This window comes from Plecotus auritus (assembly GCF_963455305.1).
Source record: "Plecotus auritus genome assembly, chromosome: 7".
Taxonomy (NCBI): Eukaryota; Metazoa; Chordata; class Mammalia; order Chiroptera; family Vespertilionidae; genus Plecotus; species Plecotus auritus.
In genome coordinates, this window is record NC_137774.1 from 40369389 (window position 1) to 40392798 (window position 23410).

The window sequence follows — 23410 nt, forward strand, 5'->3', positions numbered from 1 at the left end:
AAAAAACTAGGCTAATTTTTTTTTAATCCTCACCGGAGGATATTTTTTCACTGATTTTTAGAGAAAGTGAAAGGAAGAGGGAAATACACACAGAGAGAAACATTGATATGAGAGAGAGACATCGACTGGTTGCCTTCTGCACATGCCCTGACCAGGGCTGGGAATCAAGCCTGCAACCGAGTGCATGCCCTTGACCGGAATCGAACCCAGGATCCTTCAGTCTGTGGCCTGACATTCTATACACTGAGCCAAACCGGCTAGGGCTAGACTAATTTTTTTTTTTAATGTGGTTTTTGTGGGGCTCTAAAATTTAGTGTGCTTTGGGAAACAGGGAGTTAAAATCTTTCGGAAGTTAACTGGGTATAAGAGTATGAAAAGCCGCTTGCTCTAGCTCTAAGGAAATGCTCTCCTTTTCTCTAATAAAGCTTTCCACAGAAGACAGACTCTAACAATAAAAAAGGTAAGTATGGGACAGATTTACAGAAATTTATTAACTATCAAAAAAGTTATTCATTTGTATGTAAGGGCAACTTTACTTATGAATGTTAAATGGGCTTCAAAGTGCTGATCTGTTAAAATTCCATAAAACAAGTCTCGAAATACGAGTCATCTGTGCCAGCTACGAGTAAATAACTGAAGCAGCACTTCCAGAAAGACTACTAGGGCAAAGGACACAACTAACCACAAATGGTCAGAAACCTTAACAAAATACAAGCTAGTGTTAATAATTCACCATAGTTACTGCTCTTAAAACCAAAGTAACGACACAATATGACTATCATCTGTTTGTATTTATGCTCGTTTTCAGCCTCTCTACACTGAAGTGTTCAAATGTACAATGATGTGGGTAGAAAATCAAAAGCTACAGGGGCTTTTAGTTAGGGTGGGCCAGTCATTTTAATATGTAAATTTAGATTTCACTGTTTTTGCTTTCACTATCTCTACATTATAATCTTTTAAAGAAAGAACATAGCAGTTGGTTGAGTAAATGTTTTGAAGTTTTCACATTTTATATTTCTATCATGTATTTTGTTTGTATGCTTGTTTGTTTCTGAGGCACACTGTAGTTACTGTTTATGTGAATTCCAAAGGAGCAAAATTAGAACTTTGGGGATGGCCAAAATTAACAGGAAGCACCCTGTTGTTCTGGGAAAAACACTGCACTTGAACTTAAGATCAGAAAACCTGGGTCCCAGGCCTGGTTTTCTCCTGGCAGTTGAGGAACCTTAATCAAGTTGCTTAACTTATCTTTCCTTTACTCCTGTAATGGGGTGTCAGTACCTACCACATCCTATAAAGTGGATATGTGAATAAACTGAGATAACATATTCAGAAAAACATGACAGATTAAACTGCTCTGCAGTAATGAATTTCTCTTGTTGCACCCCTAGCAAACAATCTGGCATTACTAGTACACACAGGGTTTCCAGTACTTGATCATTTGACTTTCTGGATGATTGAGCATGACATCAAATCAGATTTGGTTCAGAATTATAACTCCAAAGGAATATAACCATCTTAGTGTTCTGGCTAGTCTCCCCTAATAAGACCCCCTCTTGAGTAACACAGTCCAGAAGAGAGCCTGTGCTGCCAGTAAATTGGGCTGACTGTGTCTACATAAACTCATATAATCTGGTTAGCACATATATCATGCTCCAAGACATTTTCAGGTATTGCAAAGACTTGAAAATTACTAACAGTTACTTTTTCTTTAGCATTGCGCCAAAAAAAGTGAGCATTGAGCCAAGAAAGTGAGAAAAATTCCTAAAGAAGTTGACACAGAATTCCCAAAAATTTATGAGAAATAAATTAAAGGCATGTTTCAAAATAGCTTTTTAAGTCTCGATGATCATTGCTTTGGTTCTTGTGTGTCTGACAATAAAAAAAAAATTCTGAAAGAAAGGAGGCAGTTGCAGAGGAGGTCTCTGCGGATGTGCCTTTGAAACTGTTTATAGAGCTAAGATTCAAATGCTCTCAGATGAGGAGCTGTACCTGAACTCATTTCAGAGAAGAAATCTTTTTAAATACAAGAAGAAATTATAAATATTGAATAATAATATGCATATTATATTTTTATATTTAGAAAATATATTATAGAAAAGTGTAAACTTTTTATTACTACAAATGGTCATGAAAGCACCATTAGATGGCGTTCTAGAGAAAACACAATTTTTGTCTTATTATGAGATACTAATTTATCACTGCATTTAGATCTACCAACCATTTGAGGGAGTTAGAAGTTAAAGTAAATAGCTGTAACTCTAGTTGATCTCTGCATATTTTGATCCAAATATGGCAAAGGGCAGGGCTTAAAAAGGGAGTGCCCTATAATAAACAGGGCTCAGACTTGCAACAGAAAATTAAAATTCACTCCACTCAAGAGAACTCTGCACTTTGCACTTTGGTAAAGGTCTCATTTAGGTTTCGATTCCTAAACGTTTCTTAAGAAAGTAAGTTTTCTTTGCTCTTCTTTCTTCCGAATTGCAGAAATCAGATAAAAATTACTTGATAAAATGACTTATCATGTTGTTGAAGATCCCATAAAAAAGGTTGCTATCTTTGGAGGAACTCATGGGAATGAGCTAACAGGAGTATTTCTGGTCAAGCACTGGCTAGACAATGGCGCTGAGATTCAGAGAACAGGGCTGGAGGTAAAACCATTTATCACCAACCCAAGAGCCGTGAAGAAGTGTACCAGATATATTGACTGTGACCTGAATCGAGTTTTTGACCCTGGAAATCTTGGGTAAGACTATATATTGTGAATGCATGTGTGTATGTGAAAAGTGGTATACGTGGGAGAAAACACATATGTGTGTGCTCTTCATGTGTATACATATAGTGGCTATTGTGAATATGATCATTTTCACTTTAATCACACTCTATCATGAATTATTTATTTCTCTAAACTGGGCATTCACATGCTCTTTCATAAACCTTTTTAAGCATCAGACTATCCTTCACTAATTTTTTTAAATGGATTCTGTACAGACTGAGATAAATAACAAATGTTCTACTTTTAAATCTATCTTTAAAAGACCAGAATTAATAGTCTTTTGCATTAAATTAGTATTTGGTCACTGTACTTGGGTATATATGTACTTGTTAGCTTTCTAAGTGATTCACTACTACGTTTTCATGCAACTACATTTATGATAGTACATAAAGTTCTAATTAAGAAAAATGTTATGTTTTAATTAATATTTGTTTAATAAAGTATTCAACCATAACACTCCAAGTATGTTTTGATTAGTTATTTTTGCCTCTGTTTACATTATAATAGTTACTATTGTAGATATGTAGGTTCCTAAGTATTTTCTTTTTACCACTTCCTTCATTTGTCTAAAAATATTATTAAATACCTACTTTTCACGGGGCACTGTGCCAGGTACTGTGGAAGTACAAAGCTATGTGCAAACATGGTTTCTACCCTTAAGGAGTTCATAGACGAGTAGCTACGATATAAGATGGGGCAGGAACAGCTAACACAGCACTGCTTTATGTACTCATTTTCTAATAAATGGTCATTTGAGTTTAGAGGGTTACTTAAGTATAATCTCACCTCAGATCAAAAGTTGGTTACTAATTTTAGTACAAATATGCCTCACTTTATGGAATAGATTTTTTTCCAGGGCAATTAGACATCAGTCATACTTTGTATATCCAATCCTATTTTTACTAGCATAAATTTTAACTTCAAAAATGCTTTATCTTCATGACTGAGGTTATGTCAACATAATTAAAGTTTATTCACTTAAATAGCTGTTAACTGACTCATATTATAAGTAAGAATTTGTTTAAGTATAACGCCTATAGATGACATGTTAACTTCCCAATAACTCTTAAATGGACTAGGATGAGTTTTCTTATGACCGCTCAGTAGTATGCATTTCAGTAAGAGCAGTCTTTTAAGTTAAATTTGCCTTCTACTTCTTACATTTTAACACTATTCAGAGGCTAGACCAGGGGTGGGCAAACTTTTTGACTCGAGGGCCACAATGGGTTCTTAAACTGGACCGGAGGGCCGGAACAAAAGCATGGATGGAGTGTTTGTGTGAACTAATATAAATTCAAAGTAAAGGAGCGGAGGGGAGAGCAAGAGAACCGGATAGAACAGCCGGATCCGGTCCGCGGGCCGTAGTTTGCCCAAGGCTGGGCTAGACAGTTCTCTCTCAGGGTGGTTATGGACATTTATGAGATATATAAATTGATTACCTTCTCCTGTCCTTCCTCTCCCAAATTAGTTACTTTTCCTGTGTTCTCCATCTCAGTGATATCACCATTACCCACCATATACTCTATGAAAATCATCTTAGGCCCTACTGGTTTGGCTCAGTGGATAGAGCATCAGCCTGTGGACTGAAGGGTCCCAGGTTTGTCAAGGGCATATGCCTAGGTTGTGGGCTTGATGTGTAGGGGATGTGTAGGAGGCAGCCAGTCAATGATTCTATCATTGATGTTTCTATCTCTCTTTTCCTCTCCCTTCCTCTCTGAAATCAATAAAGATATATTTTTAAAAAAAAAGAAGAAGAAGAAAGAAAATCATCTTAGAACCTTCCTCATTCCTCACCCCTCCATGTCTATCGGATCACTAAGTCTTCCCAATTATATCATCTTCCTCTGCACTTTCACTACCTTAGTTTATGTGTTCTGTGGGCAGTTGGAAGAGCCTCCTGAAGAATCTTTCTGCATCTGGTCTACTCCAATCCTTCCTGCCATGGAATCTCCTAACATGAACATCTTATGTCTCTCCCTTATGGAAAATTCTTCACAAATCTCTTACCCAGGATAGATTTTAGTAACAGTTTGGATGATGAACCCTTTAGGATCTTCCCCTGCCTGTTCTTTCAGCTTCCTCCTTTGGGACTCTTCCTGAGGACCTGACCTCCAGGCACGAGGCATAAAACTTCAAGCCTTGACTCTGAGCAACTGGGTGGGAGAATTAGACGCAAGTCAGGTGAGAGTGGGGGGATCTAATAGAGATGTTTCGTGAGCTAACTTTTTTAAATCCTCACCCAAGGGTATTTTTTTCCATTGATTTCTAGAGAGAGTGGAAGGGAGTGGGGAGAGAGAGAGAGAAAAATATCAATGTGACAGGCCCCCTGACCAGGGACAGGGATCAGACCTGTAACCCAGGTACATGCCCTTGACAAGAATCAAAGCCACGACCCCCTAGTATGCAGACCATTGCTTAAACCACTGAGCCATGCCAACCAGGACATAAATTAACTTTTTGTTGTATTTTTCCTTTTTATTTAATTTATTGGGATGAAACTAGTTAACAAATTATGCAGATTTTAGGTACACAATTCCACAACACATCTGTACACTGTATATATTCATTAGGAACTATGTTTGGTTATATACAACAGAAACATAAAGACAGTGGCTTAAACAAATAAGATTTTCTTTTTCACAAATAATAAATCCAGAGATACAGTAGCTCAATTATATCATAAATGCCACAGGTTCTTCCCATCTTCCCATTGCACCATCCTTAGCATGCACTTTTGTCCTCATAGTTTTTGCTTTCTCACCAAAACACAGCTGCTCCACCTTCTTGATTGCATTCCAGGCAGGAATTACCCAGATGCAAAGTCCCTTGAAGATAGTAGCAAAAATAGTCAGGAAATAGAAATATGTAGATGGAATTATAGAGAAATGGTTCGTTTAGTGCGGGAAAATAAATTTAAATCATCATCATGTATAGTAAGAAAAAAAAATGTATCCTAACCATTGCTGGAAGGGGGAAGGGGAGAGGTAGAGACTCATTTCAGAATTCAATAAAAACTATTAAGCTTTATCCCAGAAAAAAATATGCATATACTTGCAAAAGTTTTGCATTTTCTCAGGGTTTACAAACTTGTCTGTAAAGTTTATCCCTGGATCACTAGTAGTTCCCAGACCTCAATTAAGAATGTGAACATTATCTAAATTTAACTATTTTTATGCGCTGGAATTAGCCATAGGACAAAAACAATTGCATTTGATTGTCTATCTCAGGGATGGGGAACATCCGGCCTGTGGGCTGTATAAGGCCCGGGAAATCACTTGGTCTGGCCCTGCCAAGGCATTAGGGGTGAAGTAACTAAATGTTTAACCAAATATAGCAGGCTAATTTTTAAGTTGATAATTTTGTATGGTCTGCGAATGATGTTATAAATATCCAAATGGCCCTTGGCAGAAAAAAGTTCCCCACCCTTAGACTAGGCCCAGAATATCTCAGTGCACATAACTACTAAGAAATTGTTGATTAAATCAATGAATAAATTTTGTTTGAGGTTGAGGTCAAGTGGTAAATTCTGTTTGAAATGTCCTTCCTTTGACAGCCACAAAATGAAATATTATTTGCAATCATGCCAATGCAACAGTACATAGAATCAAATGAAGAAAAAATTGTAATATTTCATATGTAAAGTTTTCAAATAAGTTTCCACTTCCCTCACAGATTTTTCATATTAAAGTTTGGCAACTGGTTCCTTATACACTGTGTTCTTACTGTATATTTGTGTTATATTAGCCACAGATATTTTTAATCTTTTTTCTTTTTGCTAATAACAGCAAAAATATGTCAGAGGATTTGCCATATGAAGTGAGAAGGGCTCAAGAAATAAATCATTTATTTGGTCCAAAAGACAGTGAAGATTCCTATGACATTATTTTTGACCTTCACAATACTACTTCTAATATGGGGTGCACTCTTATTCTTGAAGATTCCAGGAATGACTTTTTAATTCAGATGTTTCATTACATTAAGGTAATGTCAATGTTACTAATTTATAAGTTAGCATAAGACCTGTACTTTTAAGTCAATTATAGATATAAAACAACCAGAAAAGTGTCAGGAGGGTGGGTCTAAGAAAGATGGGGAAGTGGGAGGAGCACCAGAATGGAGGTTGTGGTGACAAGCAGGAGAAAAGGGAGAGGAAATGAGTCAAATAATAAATACAGTGAATAATAAAACATTTATAGATTCTTGTGTCTATAAAATTATAAATCTTTTATCCAGACAGCTGTCAAATCATAGGCTATTTGGTAAAATTAATACCAAACTTTAAAATGGTGTCGTGGAAGTAGTTCAATTACAGTTTTAGGAAGCTCCAGAAAAAGTCATTTAATGTTGACTATAGACCAACGATAAAAATATTGTCTCTCTTTAGTCTGTCCTCTCCATTTGATTCAGATACCCCAGCATACGTCTTATCTATCAGTATTTCATATAGCTAATCATTTTAAGGTTCAGGAATCTACAAGATGAAAAATTTAGTAATACAGTGCATGTAGCTAGAGAAAAATTGTTAGGAAATAACAACCAAGCAAAAACACAAATAATCATCTGTATGCTTATTATTGTATAGTAAATACCTCTCCTTCTTTCCAGAGAGCTGGTATGATTTAATGGAAAGAGTTTGTCCCATGTACCCAGGAGAACCTGGGTTCAAATCCTGGCTTTCTCATTCACTAACCTTGGACAAGATACATTGCTTTTCTCATTTGATAAAGTTGACATAGTAACATTTACTTATATGGCTGTTAAAAACCTTAAATGAGATAAAGTATTTAAAGCATTTAGCCTAATATCTGGAAGACAGTAAAGATTAACTATTATTTTTGTTTCCTTTGAGTTTTTGACAATAACTAGATAGTTCTAGTAGGAGATCATAATGTAGCTATTCTTCATTGCTCATTGAAGAAAAGCTGAATGCTTTGGTTGCCAGGCATGGAAGCAGCATAGCTGACATTGTTATCAAAATTGAGAGGCCTGTCTTGAATTCTCATTCAGAGACCTGGACTACAGGGTTAGAAACAAAATTCTTTAAGAGCATTACTAAGCTAAACAGTAAGTGTAACCACTTATTTTAAAAAATAAATAACCAGCCAAAACCGGTTTGGCTCAGTGGATGGAGCGTCGGCCTGCGGACTGAAGGGTCCCGGGTTCGATTCTGGTCAGGGGCATGTAGCTTGGTTGCGGGCACATCCCCAGTGGGAGGTGTGCAGGAGGCAGCTGATCGATGTTTCTCTCTCATCGATGTTTCTGACTATCTATCACTCTTCCTTCCTCTCTGTAAAAAATCAATAAAATATATTTTAAAAAATAAATAAATAAATAACCAAATCCATTCAGAAGGAAAATTTATTTCTTATTCCTTAATCATGGTTCTTGAGAATTTAATGTACATTTTACCCAGGAAGCTATATATCATTCAATTTATATGTGGTTTATTTATGTTTTCAAAGCTTTAAAAACAACATTGAATTTTAGAGTGTGTTTTATAAAGCTGTCTTACTAATTTTAGTTGATATAGTAAAATATATTGAAGGCATTATTGACTCTCTAGCAGCAAAGAGAACAAAACATATGGTTTTGACATAATGAGAAAGATGTTCTCAATTCATTTCAGACTTCTTTGGCTCCATTACCCTGCTACATTTATCTTATTGAGCATCCTTCCCTTAAATATGCAACCACTCGTTCTATAGCCAAGTATCCTGTTGGTAAGTCATATTTTGCATTGTCACAACTAAACAAAATATGTCCTACATGAAACTCTGAGAAAATTATTTTTAAAAAAATATTTATAGCTACCTTAACTCATCACTGTGACTTATAATTGTCAAGTAGTAAGCAAACTCACTCTGGGCAGGTTCAAACTATATAAAATAATTCCTCAGTTTCACTGAGCAACTTTTTGCATTTCATGAAGGAAACAATAAGCTGGGAGAACTTGAGTCTTTTATAATGTACAATAAACATGCCTGCCTTTTGCTCCAAGGAAGACATCATCCCTATTTTTCAATACTGTTCACTATACAAACATTCTTGAAAAATAATTTGGAACCAAGGCGATTTGCTGGTAAGATGTGCAGAAACACAAAAGACCCATGGAAAATCTTCTCCCAACATCCCACTTAGCCCCTTCTTTGCAGTAGAGTGTCCCATTAACTATTATCCATTCACATGTTCGCCCTATCAGTTACTGGTCTGTGAACTCATCTTACTTTTCAGAACTTCCAGCATTCAAGCAAGCACTCTCATAACCCTCTCACACAGAGTCTCTTTTTTCTATATTCTATTCTCTTTCCTAAATGCCCTATTAGCATAATTATTGGCAGATTACACTATAAAATTGCTGTCACAATCTTACCAAGAGCAATTTAATTTCAAAACAAATTGTCGCCCTAGCTGGTTTGGCTCAGTGGATAGAGCATTGGCCTGTGGACTGAAGAATCCCGGGTTTGATTCCAGTCAAGGGCATATGCCTGGGTTGCTGGCTCAATCCCCAGTGAGGGGTGTTCAGGAGGTAGCCAGTCAATGATTCTTTCTCATCATTGATGTTTCTATCTCTCTTTCCCGCTCCCTTTCTTTCTGAAATAAATAAAAATCTATACATATTAAAAGGCTAATATGCAAAGTGTCCCTGCGGGAGTTCGACCAGGAGACCAAAAGTTCTATCGCTTGCTATGATGTGCGCTGCCCACCAGGGGGCGGTGTGGAACGAAGGAAGGCCCTGGCCAGCAGCTGGGGAAGGGAGGCCCCAGCCTGGCAGCCAGAAGGCCCCAATCAGCCCTGATTGCTGGCCAGGCCTAGGGACCCTAGCCGTGCACAAACCTCTAGTATATAATTTAACAAAAGTTGTCAAACAATGTAAGCAAATTTAAAGCCATTTTGCTTACTTAATCAGTGATACTTTTAGTGCATAACCAAAGGATCAGTTGAGGCAAGCTAAATATCCAAGTCTACGTAATTATTTGGAACAAATCAATGCTTAACAATAAAGGATGGAAAACCTGTTTCTCTGTGATACCAAATAAAGCATATGATTCCCAAACATTGAAAGAGCACTCTTGGTGCATGATGTCTGTGGGGCATGCTGTTCTTAGCTGGAATACATATCTACTGATATGTTTGGCAGCTTTTTATATTGCAGTAAATATTTTCCCATTCCTTTGACTATATTATGATTTTTTTTTTAATTTTGGCAATATTGAATGAAATTTAAAGAAAAAAAAGACCCTAAGATCTTGCAACTTTATTTTTTGCCCAACATTATGTTTCAAATAATTTTTCATGATGCTACATGGCCTAACTTTGTACCAATTTTTCATGATTGGAATTCTATATCTTGATATATTAAAATGCTTAATTATATACTCTAATACTTACATAAATGTGACTATCTCCCAATCTGTACCTAGGTATTGAAGTTGGTCCCCAGCCTCAAGGGGTTCTGAGAGCTGATATTTTGGATCAAATGAGAAAAATGATTAAATATGCTCTTGATTTCATACATAATTTCAATGAAGGTAAGTAGTAGGCGGGAGTTGTTATCTTAATTGTTAGCTTGTGTGTGTGTGTGTGTGTGTAAATATATCAGAAAAGGGAGATGAGATGAGCACACATGCTAACTTCACCACTAAACACTGAAATAGCAATTGTAGCTTAGGTCAAATTTGCCATGCTCAGGATATTAGGTACTTTTTAAAAGTTTCATTCACTTGAGCCATTCTTCAATGACCAGAATAGACACATTCAAGAAAAGCCACTACCAATTAAAGCTCTCCTTATTTTCCTATTAACCCCATTTTAAAAAACAATGATATACTAAGAAATACAAATGTCTGAAAAGCATATGAACAGACGTCCAATATTACTAGAAATTAGAGAAATGCAAATTAAAATGAGAAAGTATTTTCTCCCATTAGAGTAGGAAAATATTAAAACCTGATAATATTGTGTTGGTGAGGGTGTAGGAAAGGAGGATGAGAAAGACATGCTAAAGAATAATTTTACAGTATCCACTTTGAAAATGCACAAATCCTATGATGCAGCAATTCCACATCTCAAAGAAACACAAACACATGCACACACAAAACAGTAGAAACAACCTGAATATTCATCAGTTGGTAAGCAGTCAAACTGCCATGGAAGGAGCTTCAAAATACATTGGTAATTAAAGAAAGCAAGTTGCAGACCAAAACATACAGTATACCAATTTCCCCAAAATAGTAATAATAATAATAAACACCTGCTAAAATATGTATACATATATATGTTAATGTACAGGAAAAGTCCTTGAAGAAAACACACCAAACTGTGATTATTGAGGAGGGGAGGAGGAAAAACAGGTTAAATTTGTTTTAATTGTTTCCAAGAAGAATTATGCATTGTAATTAAGAAATAAGACCAGCTGGTATGACTCAGTGGTTGAGCATCAACCTATGAACCAGGGGCTGTAGGCTTGATCCCCTGTGTGGGGTGTGCAGGAGGCAGCCTATCAATGATTCTCTGTCATCATTGGTATTTCTGTCTCTCTCTCTCTCCCTCTCCCTTCCTCTCTCAAATCAATAAAAAAATATATAAAAAATAAATAATTTAATTGGTAGATATATGAAATTTTATGTACTATCTATTCATATATTCAGTAAACCTAAAACTACAGCAAAAAACAAGTAGTCTATTTAATTATTTTTAGAATAAGTTTACTTTAATTTTTTTAAATAAAAATAAAAAAAGACATCCTATGTAAATAATTATTCCAACAGGCTGAATTCAAATTGTTGTTGAGGAATGGGTCATTATAGTGACAAAGCTGATCGATAGTTCAGTGTCTGTGGGGAGTATAATTCCTTAAGTTCACCTTATTGCACCTTACTGCAATCACAGGCTTTTTTTTTTTTTTTTTCTGTGCTTGGGAATCCTTTTGACTCCAAAGTCATAAAGACTGAAAATCAGCTTGTCACCACCTTTGCCTGAGGACAGGTTCTATACAATATAATGGGCCTGGTATTGGAAAGGTCACCACTTATTCACACCTTCAAATAGTAAGTGCGGGACTATAGAATGCTAAGAAGTGATGCCCTGAGTAGAAGACCACAAACCTGAGTGGAAAAACATGGTTTTCAAATCATAGTCCATAGATTCCTATCAGAAGGGTGGGGATCTAGTAGTTGTCTAGTAGCTACATGACAGCCAAACCGCTGCCCTTTAACCAGAGCAGTTCTTCTATTTGTTCTATTGCTCTTACCCTGTAACATTTCTTTTAAGCAAAGGATTCTGTGATTCGAACATTTTAAGCCACTATTAATTTAGACTATGCATCTTGGTAGATTTTTACCTAACGTGGAAAGAGCGCCATTATCCAAAGAATGCTGATCATAACCACATGGAGAAAAGTCTCTGGAAATGTGCAGAAGAGCTCCATCCTTGGCTCTGTGCTGCTCAACATTATTATCAGTGACTTGGATGAGACATGCCTTTATATGAGTGATAGGTAGCAGGAAGCCTGCAGGAAAACATCCGTTCAGAAGGTGGATCCAAAAAGTCCTGACAATCTTTAATAATTGTCTAAACCAAATGTTTTAGGTTAAATACATCAGGAACAAAGTTTTGCTTTTATGTTTTTTTAAAAAATCCCAGGATGAGGGCAGTGATGGTCTCTTTTTTGCCTTGGATAAACAGGACCTGGAGAATTGTGAATAAATTTTGAGTCCATATTTCAGGAGGAACGTCTACAAAGTAGAGGTTAGCCAAGGAGAGAGTTGAGAATGTTGAAGAGTTTGAAAACCATGATAAAAGTAATCCCTCGGATGCACATAGAACTTCAGTTTACAAAGTACCTTCACATATATCCTCATAGACCTGCCACATATGACTGGTGATTGATAGAACTCAGAATACTGAGACTGGCCAAAAGAAGGCTTAAGGGTGATTTTATTTTAGAGTTTCAGAAGTGTTACATTGGAGAGCAGTTGGACATGTTTTCTGTGACTCAGAGGGAAGAATAGAATCAGTGGGATCACGTTAACTGGAGACAGAAATTTCCAATTAACAAAGCTGACCAACAGTGGAATGGACCACACTTGGCCAGAAAGATATGGAGAATACCCAAGCATCGATGAAGTCAGGCATTCCAGGCTCCTTCTAACTCTGAGATTCTAAGTAGCAACAAACATACTCCTTTGTGTCCTACCTCTTTTTCCTTTCCTCCCAATGGACCTTCTGGTTTAAAAAGGTGACATCTGATAAATTTCCATCTTCATCTTGACAGGTTTGGTAGATTGTAAAAATGGCCACAAATTATTTCCTTCCCTGCCTCCATGTCCTTGCAATGTGATGTTTTAAATCCTTCTACCAAGAGATGGAGTCAATTTCTCTACCACCCTGTGTTTGGCTTGGCCACATGACTTATTTTGTGTCACAGAAGAGGCTTGAAAAAGACTTGTACCTTGGGGCTTGCTCTCTTGCTGCCCTTGGGAACCCCACACTGCCATATGTGAATCAGTCTACCCTATCCTTCTGGATAATAGGAAGCTGTGAAGTAGAGGACTCTGACACCCTACCAGCCATGGGCAAACTACGGCCCGCAGGCCGGATCCGGCCCGTTCGGCTGTTCTATCCGGCCCACGGAGCCGAAAGAGCGGAGGGTTCTCTTGCTCTCCCCTCCGCTCCTTTACTTTGAATTTATATTAGTTCACACAAACACTCCATCCATGCTTTTGTTCCGGCCCTCCGGTCCAGTTTTAAGAACCCATTGTGGCCCTCGAGTCAAAAAGTTTGCCCACCCCTGCCCTAGCCAATAGTTCTGCAGCTCCAGCTGACGCCTGTCAAATGCCAGACGTGAGAGAAAGGCCATCTTAGATCACCTAGCCTCCATCTGATCTGCCAGCTCATCACAAATGCATGAGCAAGCCAATTAGAAATCAGCCAAGCCAGCCTAAACCAGAGGAGCTGCCCAACCAACCCACAGAATCATGAGATAAATTAAAGGATCATGGTTCTGCGCCACTAAGTTTTGGGATAGTGTGTTAAGCAGCCAAATCTAACTGATACAGAAGTGACCACAGGATATCCACCTTCCAACCTGGCTGTACTTTCTGCTCTAAGGGAAAAGGAAGATTTTCCTTTAAGTTGCAACCATAGCACACTACGGGCCCTATATCTAATGAAAGTTTATCCTGTTTGCTCAGACATTGCCTGGTGCATGTAAACTACTCCTTTTTCGAGTTTCTGGGCATTGGTTTGCTTCATGTTGCTACATCTTTGGAAGTTGGACTCCACTGGTGGCAGACTGCCTGCATCCCAAGATCTGTCCAGTGGTTAATGTACTTAGTTAAGAGAAGGAGCATGATGCTGAAGTCACCTAACCTGCTAGAAGTCTCCTGAGCATATGCAGGCATAGAATGTCAGAGCTGGACGGGAGCTCCAGGATCAGCTGATTCAAACCTTCCTTTGACAGGTAAAGAACATGAGCCTCCAGAAGTTAAGCCTCTTGCTCAGGGTTACACAGTGAGGAGATTAGAGCCCTGGTGTCCTGACTCCCAGCCCCAGGCTCTTTTCTCTCACACTGGCTTTTTAAGGTGTTTTCTTCCACTGTCCATCAGTGTACTTGTGAACAGTGTGTTGACAGGAATAATTCGAGAACATCTTTCGGCTTTGTGTTGTTTATGAACATCCTCAACTGACATGGTGTGCGCTCCCTGTGACTGTCTTCTCTTTTTTTTCCAATTACATTTGACATTCAATCTTCAACTATATGTCTTCACTTTTTGGTTATTATTCTTCCCTTAAAGTATGAACTTCCTTTTTTCAGTTGCCATTTTATACATTTTGTTTTTGCTGTAGGGAAAGAATTTCCTCCTTGTGCTATTGAAGTCTATAAAATAATGGAGAAAGTTGATTATCCCAGGAATGAAAATGGAGAAATTGCTGCTATTATCCACCCTAATCTGCAGGTAACATTTGCTGTTTCTTTAAAATACTCAAAATATGAGCCCTCTTTCCCCTCCCCCGCCCCCCCGCCCCAGTGAGTAGAGTTTTATAGTTCACAAAGGATCTTACGTATGTTGGCTCTTTTGTCGTATTCTCAAATACAGTGCAGTGTAAGCAAGGTATGCATACCTTCATGTGATAAATATTTACTGAGTGCATCCTGTGCTGGCTGTAGTATACATCATTGAACATGGTCTATATTCTTGTGAACGTCACAGTCTACACGTTCTAAAGTCTAAAGTGTAGGTTAAAATAAAGAAAACCAGATGCTCTAAAAGAATAATGAGGCAAGGAGGGTTGGTCAGACAAGAGCTGTCAAAGAAGGTAAAATTCCTGCCAAGGGAAGTGGGTAGGAGTTATTATATTCATTTTAGCATAAGAAAGCAGAAGCTCAGAAGTTAGATCTTTCCCATAGCCATCGAGCTATCAGTGGCAGATCCAGAGCTAGTGTTCTCTGCAGTTCACCACACTGCTGCCACCTCCCTGTGATCACCACTGAGTAAGTTAGAGCAAAACAATCAAAGCCTCTTTCTTTGGAATGTTTTCTGCCATTTCCTGACTCTCCTCGGGTCCCCAATATCTTCTGCTTGTCTGGTTTGATCAATAACCAGTGAAAGAGGGGGAAAAGGCTCTTGGCAGAGTGTAGGAGGTTTGAATCTGGAAAAGGCAAAGGTAAAAGCAGAAGGAGCAGATTCCAAAAAGCTAACACCTCTGTTCCCACTGAGTGTACCCTGAACACTCTCAGACCTCAGAGATGAAAGACACCTAGTGGATTACCTCATCCAGGGCTTTCAGCCCTGCTACATGTTGCCTAGAGAGCCAGGTGGAGGGGAAAATGGGGGACATCTTTAATACTCACAACAATAAAAATAAATTAAAAAAAAAAAAAAAAAAAACACAATGCCAGGACCCCACTGTAAGGTCATCTTATTTCTGACCTGGGTGATCAGTGTGGAAAACCACGGATCCCACTCAAACTCCAATTAAAGACACTAATAATAGTCATCTAGACTTAGAGCTTAATAAAATAGCCTGCCCCAAAATACACACTAGTAAGCAAATCCTGCCCTGTGCCTTCGATCCAGGTAGGAACCTGAGGAGGGAGCTTTAGGCAACGTTGGGAAAGAAAGAAAGATAAAGTTTGGGGGTGAGGACAGGGAAGCACTACAGGTAACCAAAATAGCAAGAACAATAAAGGCCAAGGCAATGATGTCATAACTAGCTGCAACACGGGACTTCTTAAGTTTTATATTCCTCAAGGAGGAGCACAAGAGACATCCTGGGGAGGCAGAGAAGTGAGATTAATGAGATCAGCAATGAGCAAGGTTAGTGGTAGGTCTTGAAAGTCAGAAAGGATAGCTTCAATTTGATAGACAATAAGGAATGGCTCAGTATTCTTCCGGAGGGATTGATTGGTTAGTTATTTCAATAAATAATTAAAATAATTCAGGCCCAGCCTCTTCTGGGCCCTGAGATTCAAGGTAGACAAGGTCCCTCAGGGAGCTTCCATACTAATAGAGGCAGAACAGACTATGAGTAAGTAAGCAATACATAAACTAGATCATTTCTAATTGTAATAAGTGCTATAAAAATTTAAACAGAATGATAGAGTGCAGGTTAGCAAAGGGTTCCTAGTCAATGGAATCATCAGAAAAAGCCGCATCTGAGACTAAAGCATTGAAGCTAGAACCTGGGAGATAAGTCAGCCACGGGGAGAACAAGTACAAAGGCCCTGAGGCTGGAAGAAACTTGAAGTGTTTGCTGAACGGCAGGAAGACCAGTGTCAATGGAGAAAACAGAGAGGATAGTAGACCCTGGAGCCAGAGACACAGGCAGGGACCTGGGTACGAATTCAGATTTTGTTGTAAGAATAATGATTCTTAATTAGGGATGTTCACTGAAATTATCTAGGGAATGTCTCCACAAATATCTGGAGCCTGTCAGAGAAGCACTAAAGCAGTGATTCTCAAACACAGGAGATCCACCTGAGGAGCTTTTAAAATCTTGATCCCCAGGTCCCCAGAGATTATGATTTGATCCATCAAGGTGGAGACAGGACATCAATGAGGTCCACCAGCTGATTTTCCTGTGGCTCAGGTGTGTGTAGCACTGCGCTACATTGGAATCTCTGCAGGTGGGAGTAGCCACCTGTGTGTTAAAGAATCCCCTGCAGTTATTCTGGGGCACCTCTCGGACTGAAAACAACTGGTCCAGAGTAGCAGTTCTCAGCCACACTGTCCTGTAGAATTGTCTGGGTTTTTTTTAAAGTAAAGAAAAACAGTGAACCATAAATGAGTAGCCTGAGGGAATTGGGGGGAGTTTGTGATGGAATTATGTCTTGATTACACAGTTAATGGTTATATGACTCTATGCTATGCATGCATCAAAACTCATAGAACTGTTACGGATGAGACGACAAGACCTCAGTTCTTGTCTTCTTGAAGGAGAGATTTCCATCAAGAGACAAAGTAAAGCAAAGCAAGCAAGAGTTGATTGGCGGCAGCAAAAACACACTTAGGACCATGAAACAGGAGAGCCAGGCTGGGCTGCTTTGGCTCACTGACAAGCTCAGGACAAGCTGCCGTTGCCCATTGCTCCCCTAGTTGCAAGTCTCCTGGGGTCCTTTAGAGGGAAGAAGTGGGAAAAGGGAATGGCGCTGGCATGTTCTCCTGGGGGAGAGCTGGCACTGGGTCCTTTGTGTTGAGAGTATCTTTTTTTTTTTTTTGCAGGTGGGAATCTTAGGGGAGGTCTCAGGGGAGAGTCTCAATAGAATATTCATCAGCTTTCCAGGTGTGTCCTTTCAAGGTCTTGGTCTCCGCTGATTGGTCGGAGCCAGGGCAGGGGGTCATTAGTCAATGTAGCTGGTCCTGATGCAGCCACAGAGTCACTTGTCTGGTTTTGCTGCTTTTCTGGGCCTGGAGCTGAAATACAACTGAGGCCTAGATGTTATCCTTATGGAGGGGAAGGTCAAGGAGACATGGCCAGTGATATGCTAGGGGAGAAAAAGGTTACCCAGGCGGGAGAGGTCCTTGTTTTCCCAGTTTTGCCCCTTGCTAGGCATCCGGGGCTTTCTGCCCTGGTGAGTTTCTATACCTGGCCCATCATCCTTGCTCTGCTCACGTCTAACTGTCTATAACAGAACTATACACAAAAATGAATGCATTTTTCTGTATGTAATTTTTTTAAAAATTATGAAACTCTGATTTGACATATCTGGGAAGGGTCCAGTCCCTCTACTCCCCTGTTTTTAAACGCTCCAGGTAATGACCACGTGCAGCCGGGTTGAGGAAATTGCTGTCAGGCAGCACCTCTCAAACTTGAATGCTGTGCCTGTGACTCTGGGGCATTTGTTAATGTGAAGATCTTGACTGAGTGGGTCTGAGTAGAGAATGGAATTCTGCTTTTCTAGCCGACACTCAGTGCTGCTGCTGCTGCTGCTGCTGGGAAATGTTAGAAATGCTGACTCTTGGGCCCTCCCCAGACCTATAGGATCAGAACTTGCGCTTTAACAAAATCCCTGCGTGATTCTCAATCACATCAAAATTTGAGAAGATCTGCTCTCAGCTTCCTGAGGTGTGACAACCGTGGTATTTGAGTTCCAAATTGCCGGTATGGGACCTTTCAGATAACTCCTATGTTATCATAATGTAGGGACACGTACGAAAAACATCTACCTTGCCTTCAACTCTTCCCAGACCACCCGCCTTCTCTCACCAGACCCCACCAGAAAGGCTCTTCTTGCGTGCAGGCACAGCCTTGCTCACATTTCTGTCCCCAACGGTAGAATGTCTTGCACAGAGAAGGTTCTTAATGGATAGTTTCTAAATTTTGCTGGACAGAATTTAACTTCAGCCAAGAAGAGGTAGACTATACACTGAGGGAGACGTGCATTGAGATTTGCCTTTTAATATAACAAATCACAAATCTTTTTGGCAACATTCAAGGCAAACTCGGTTATAAATATTAAAAGGGAAACTCTTAAAACTGCTGCCAAATTACTACTCAGTCTGTTTAGTCAGATCACTCACAAGCTCTCAACATATCTCTCAAGTATCTCTTTTGACAGAATCCAGTGCTAAATGTTTCAGTTGTCTACAGCCTCACACAAAAATGTTTAAAGTAGGAGAGAAACCGAATGTAATTTATGTATTTTGTTTCCTGAAAGGATCAAGACTGGAAACCGCTGCGCCCTGAGGATCCTGTGTTTTTAACTCTTGATGGAAAGACAATTCCATTAGGTGGAGACTGTACTGTGTACCCGACATTTGTAAATGAGGCCGCATATTATGAAAAGAAAGAAGCTTTTGCCAAGACAACTATACTAACACTCAAGGCAAAAAGTGTTCGCTCCTCTTTACATTAGACATCACTTCTGGTTCGCTTGTTAGGCAGTATCTTGAAAAGCTCCACTAGTTTGTAAGCCCCCAAAGGGCAGGGTTGCGCTGGATTTAATGTGCCTTATTCATATCCCTAGCACCTCTTCGGTGCCTTGCACACAGTGGGCATTTGGGCAAATTCTTGAATGAATAAATAAATTAATGGATATCTTTTCAAGGTAGCATATTGTGTACATAACTTATTCAAAGAAGTGTATTTCTTATTTCTGTAAAGCTTTTTATACATTATACTTCAATTATTTAACATTCTTAATAAAGTTTTTAAATTCAAATTTTTAAGTTGAAATAGTTACTATATACAAAAAGCATAAAATTAAATGTATATTTTCAAGTAATGTATAACGCTACTAGAAACCAATGATGCAGACTTACAGTTTTTAAATTTTCCATATTTGAATGAATGAGAATCCAGCCTATGAACTTTAGTTGTGATATAATTAAGATATTTTTAAATGCTCTTTTGAAGATTAAGTGTGAATGAGAAATGAGGTCTGATTGTAAAGGAGACATTATAAATAATTAAAAATCTCTGAATGCCCTTTGTCCACAGACAGTAACCCTCACAAAGCATCGCTGCTCAGGCCTATCCACTTGTTCTGCGCTGACCTCAGGGAGCTGCGAGCCTCCTTCTTGAGAAGCTAAGGTTCCTTCCCAATTTGGGAAAGTCGGGAGAGGCCTATTCCTCACAGCTGTCACTTCTCCTTTTGAAAGAATGCACTTGCCCTCATTTGCAACCAACATATGAGGAAGTCTTTGGGTCCCCACAGCATAGGCAGTAAAGACAAATAGCAGAGAACAGTGGACACTAGTGGAAATGTGCCCAGACCCAAGTCTCTGGTTCTTAAATGCATTCTTTTCCAGAAATTGTCCTCGTCCTCAGTGTCCACACTCCTCACCTCCCATGATTCTTCTCTTCAAAGATCTTCGGGCTGGAATTCTGCCTCCCTCCTCTCCAGCCCCTTCAGGAGCCTCCCCTCTCTCTGCCCTTAGTCACAGCAGCCAAGTAAAGAACATTGTTATCCCAAGATTTGGACCCCACGGAACCCATGTTTATGGTTTCAAATGTATTTGTAAGGTTCGAGGCACAAGAAAAGGGAGTCGGAGACCAAGGCATGTTAAAAGAGGAAGTTTATTCCACACTAATGAGCAAGATTCATTACAAAGAAGGGTAGAAAAACCAGGATTAGAGGAGGAGGAGGAGGAGGAGAAGGACCCAGCCCGGCTGTCTCACAGACTGGGGAGAGCAGCAACATGTGCAGAGGTGAACACGCCTTTTGAGGGGAGAAACAGGAAGGGGTGGGGCCCAGGGAGGAATGGGAAGGGATGGGGCCTAGGGCACTCAGCATGCCTGATTGGTGGTTCAATGTCTCGGGGATGTCCCCGCGGCAGACGGTTGCGTCATACTCCGCCCACCAGTTGGGGGAAGGGAGGATCTATCAGTATTTACCAAAATCATACTAGCATTATGTGGAGCATATATACATAATAATTTTCCTTCTTCCTGAGCAAATTCCATTAAGCCAATTTCATTCCATACATAATGGAATAGAGCACAAACTAATTTTTTCCACATTTATTTTTGCACTTTAACAAAATCCTTTTCATTGGAATAAACTCTCTTCCTTCTGAATTCTTTAGTAAAACTTCAACTTACCTATCCGTTTTTGTACATACCAAGTTGCCAAGCTTCCTTCTCCCAATGTGAATGTTCCTTTGTGTTTTATGTCTGAGTCCAATTTTCCTGGGTCAGTTTTTTCCAGGTGTAAATTTTAGCACTTTAAGTATACCTATTCTTCCATCAAATTTTAGTTACTTATAAAATTTACAAGGCTCATTGTATGCATATATATAGATGCATAACCCATGGACACAGACAATAGGGTGGTAAAGGCCTGGGGCAGGGAGCGGGGGTAGACTGGAGAGATCAATGGGGGGAAAAGGGGACATATGTAATACTTTCAACAAAAAGATTTTAAAAGGAAAGTGTGGACGAAAGGGGCCACATGCTGACCTGACAAGCTCAGGGGAGGCCTGCATGGCGGTCTTGCAAACTCAGAGACCTAAAGTAACCACAAAGGATGGTCTGAAATTAAACTTTAATTAAAAACAGTTGTGGTGGGTAGTTACGTCCTAGGCCGGTATCTTCACTGACAAGGTCAACCTTTACCTTAACTGAGCCTATCTGTCTTTTTGCATCTATGATAACATACCCTTGAAATGTCTGGGTAACTTGTAACTTCCCTTTTTCTGGAGCCCCTGGGGCACAACCAAATGTGATGGGCGCCAGGACAGAGACCACAAATTCCTTCATTATCATGTTAATTGTTCCTGCACCCACCTAAGCATGTGTCCATCATTTTACTTTTTATCCAATCCCAGGGGTTTCCCACCGCTTTGCTTTATCCCACCTCCTTAATCTATCACCATAGGTGGAATTTCATGTAATCCACCTATGTCCCTCCTTTGATTGCAATGTATAAATACAAATGTAACCTGCCTTTCTCCGGAGCATTATCTCAATTCGTTGAGGTTCTGCTTCCTGGCATATGTCAACAGTTTGGCTCAAATAAACTCACAAAAATTCTTTATAGGTTTCAATGGTTTTTTTACATTAACAAAAGAAAGAAAGAAAGGACTTTATATTAAAAAATTTGCAAGGTTCAGTGTAAGCCACTGTGGTTTCAGTTTTTGTATTGATTATTTCTAGCAAGTCTAATTTTCTCTGACTCAAAGTTTATAGTCTTCAGAATTTCTAATTAAGTGTGATTTTTTAAAAATCTATTACATATTGCTGTGTGGCTTTAGCCACTTTAGTTTTAGTGTATTTTTGGTTATTTCTAAGTCTGCAGACTTGGTTTTCTCATTTATCAAATGGGGATAATCATAATATCAATGCCCCTCTCATAGGATCATTGTGAAGAATAAGTGAGCTAATGCAAATAACCACTTAGCACAGTGCCTAGCACAGAATAATAAATTATTCAAGTTCAAATATCTAACACAAAAGGCCCTTTATGATCGGCCCCTCCTTCCCCCACCATCTCTCTAGACTCATCTCCCTTCAGGTCCTCTCTGTTCCAGTCTGCTTTGTGTCAGTTATTTCTTATTCCTTCACAGAAGATGGTCCTTCCACCTCGAATTTTCTTCCTCCCTTCTCCACCCCTCCCCACCTCAGACCTCACTCTAGCTAATTCTTACTTTTCCTTGAAAATGCAACTCAACTCACCCTCGCCGATTTGACTCCGTGGATAGAGTGTTGGTCTGTGGACTGAAGGGTGTTGAGTTCGATCACAGTCAAAGTCATGTACCTCAGGTGCAGGCTTGATCCCTAGGGTGCATGTGGGAGGCAACCAATTGATGTCTCTCTCTCTCTCTCTCTCTCTCTCTCTCTCTCTCTCTCTCTCTCTCTCTCCCTTCCCTCTCCCTTCCACTCTCTCTAAAAATCAATGGGAAAATGCCCTGGGGTGAGAATTAAAATAAATAAATAAATAAATAAATAAATAAATAAATAAGCAAGCAACTCAACTCTCATTTCATCCATAAAGCCTTCTTGCCTTGCTCTTTTCCTCTCTGTTTCCATCCCATCTCGAGGATATAACCAGTGTCTTTTTTTGGTGTGTGCAACCTAATAAGTGCCAAATAAAGTTTAGTTGAATAAATGAGTGTGCTCAAACATCCCTTCTCTACTAAAAAGTCTTTCTATCACACCCATGTTTGTGCCTTCTCTTTGCCTTTTCTTTCTGTCACTTCCTGACTACTCCTATCTCCCAAGTGAAATTCACTCCATTCAGACTGTTACTTTGTTCCAAAGAATGGCAGGGAGGAAAATACACCCTTTTCAGCTTGCAACCCCCTACAAAAACAGATAAATATTCACATTCAATAATTCCCCCTGTACAAAAACTTTCAGTGGCTTCCTCTAATCCTCGATATGAAATCTCAAAACCTCACCTAGGCCAGACAGGTCTTTTGTGTTCTGGCCTCTACCCTCATCTCCAGTCCAATTTCATGTCACTTACCCCCTTGCCCCTAGCAATTTGGCCACAGAGTTCTCCATCTTCAACTACCCTGAGCACCCTATTACTCTGGGGTCTTTGCCCATATTATTCCCTCTTCTTGAAACCCTATTCCACCCCCACACTCCCTTTACCTGGATGACACTCTTTTTTTTTTTTTTTTTAATTGATTTTAGAGAGAGGAAGGGAGAGGGAGAGAGAGAGACATCAATGCAAGCGAGAAACGT

At 39.3% G+C, this 23410-nt stretch overlaps 1 protein-coding gene across 2 annotated transcripts; it reads left to right on the forward strand.

Annotated features, from left to right (window-relative positions):
- The first annotated feature begins 358 nt into the window (after positions 1–358).
- Positions 359–21753, forward strand: ASPA (aspartoacylase). 2 transcript variants are annotated; one of them, XM_080680182.1, is made up of 7 exons: positions 359–460; positions 2488–2746; positions 6562–6757; positions 8403–8496; positions 10198–10305; positions 14624–14733; positions 18936–21753. In XM_080680182.1, the coding sequence occupies exons 2-7, from the start codon at positions 2514–2516 to the stop codon at positions 19131–19133; spliced, it is 939 nt and encodes a 312-aa protein (XP_080536308.1). In that variant the 5' UTR covers positions 359–460; positions 2488–2513; the 3' UTR covers positions 19134–21753. The 2 variants fall into 2 exon arrangements, with proteins under 2 accessions (XP_080536308.1, XP_080536307.1); XM_080680181.1 differs by lacking the exon at positions 359–460 and having other exon boundaries at positions 2328–2746.
- The last annotated feature ends 1657 nt before the right edge of the window (positions 21754–23410 follow it).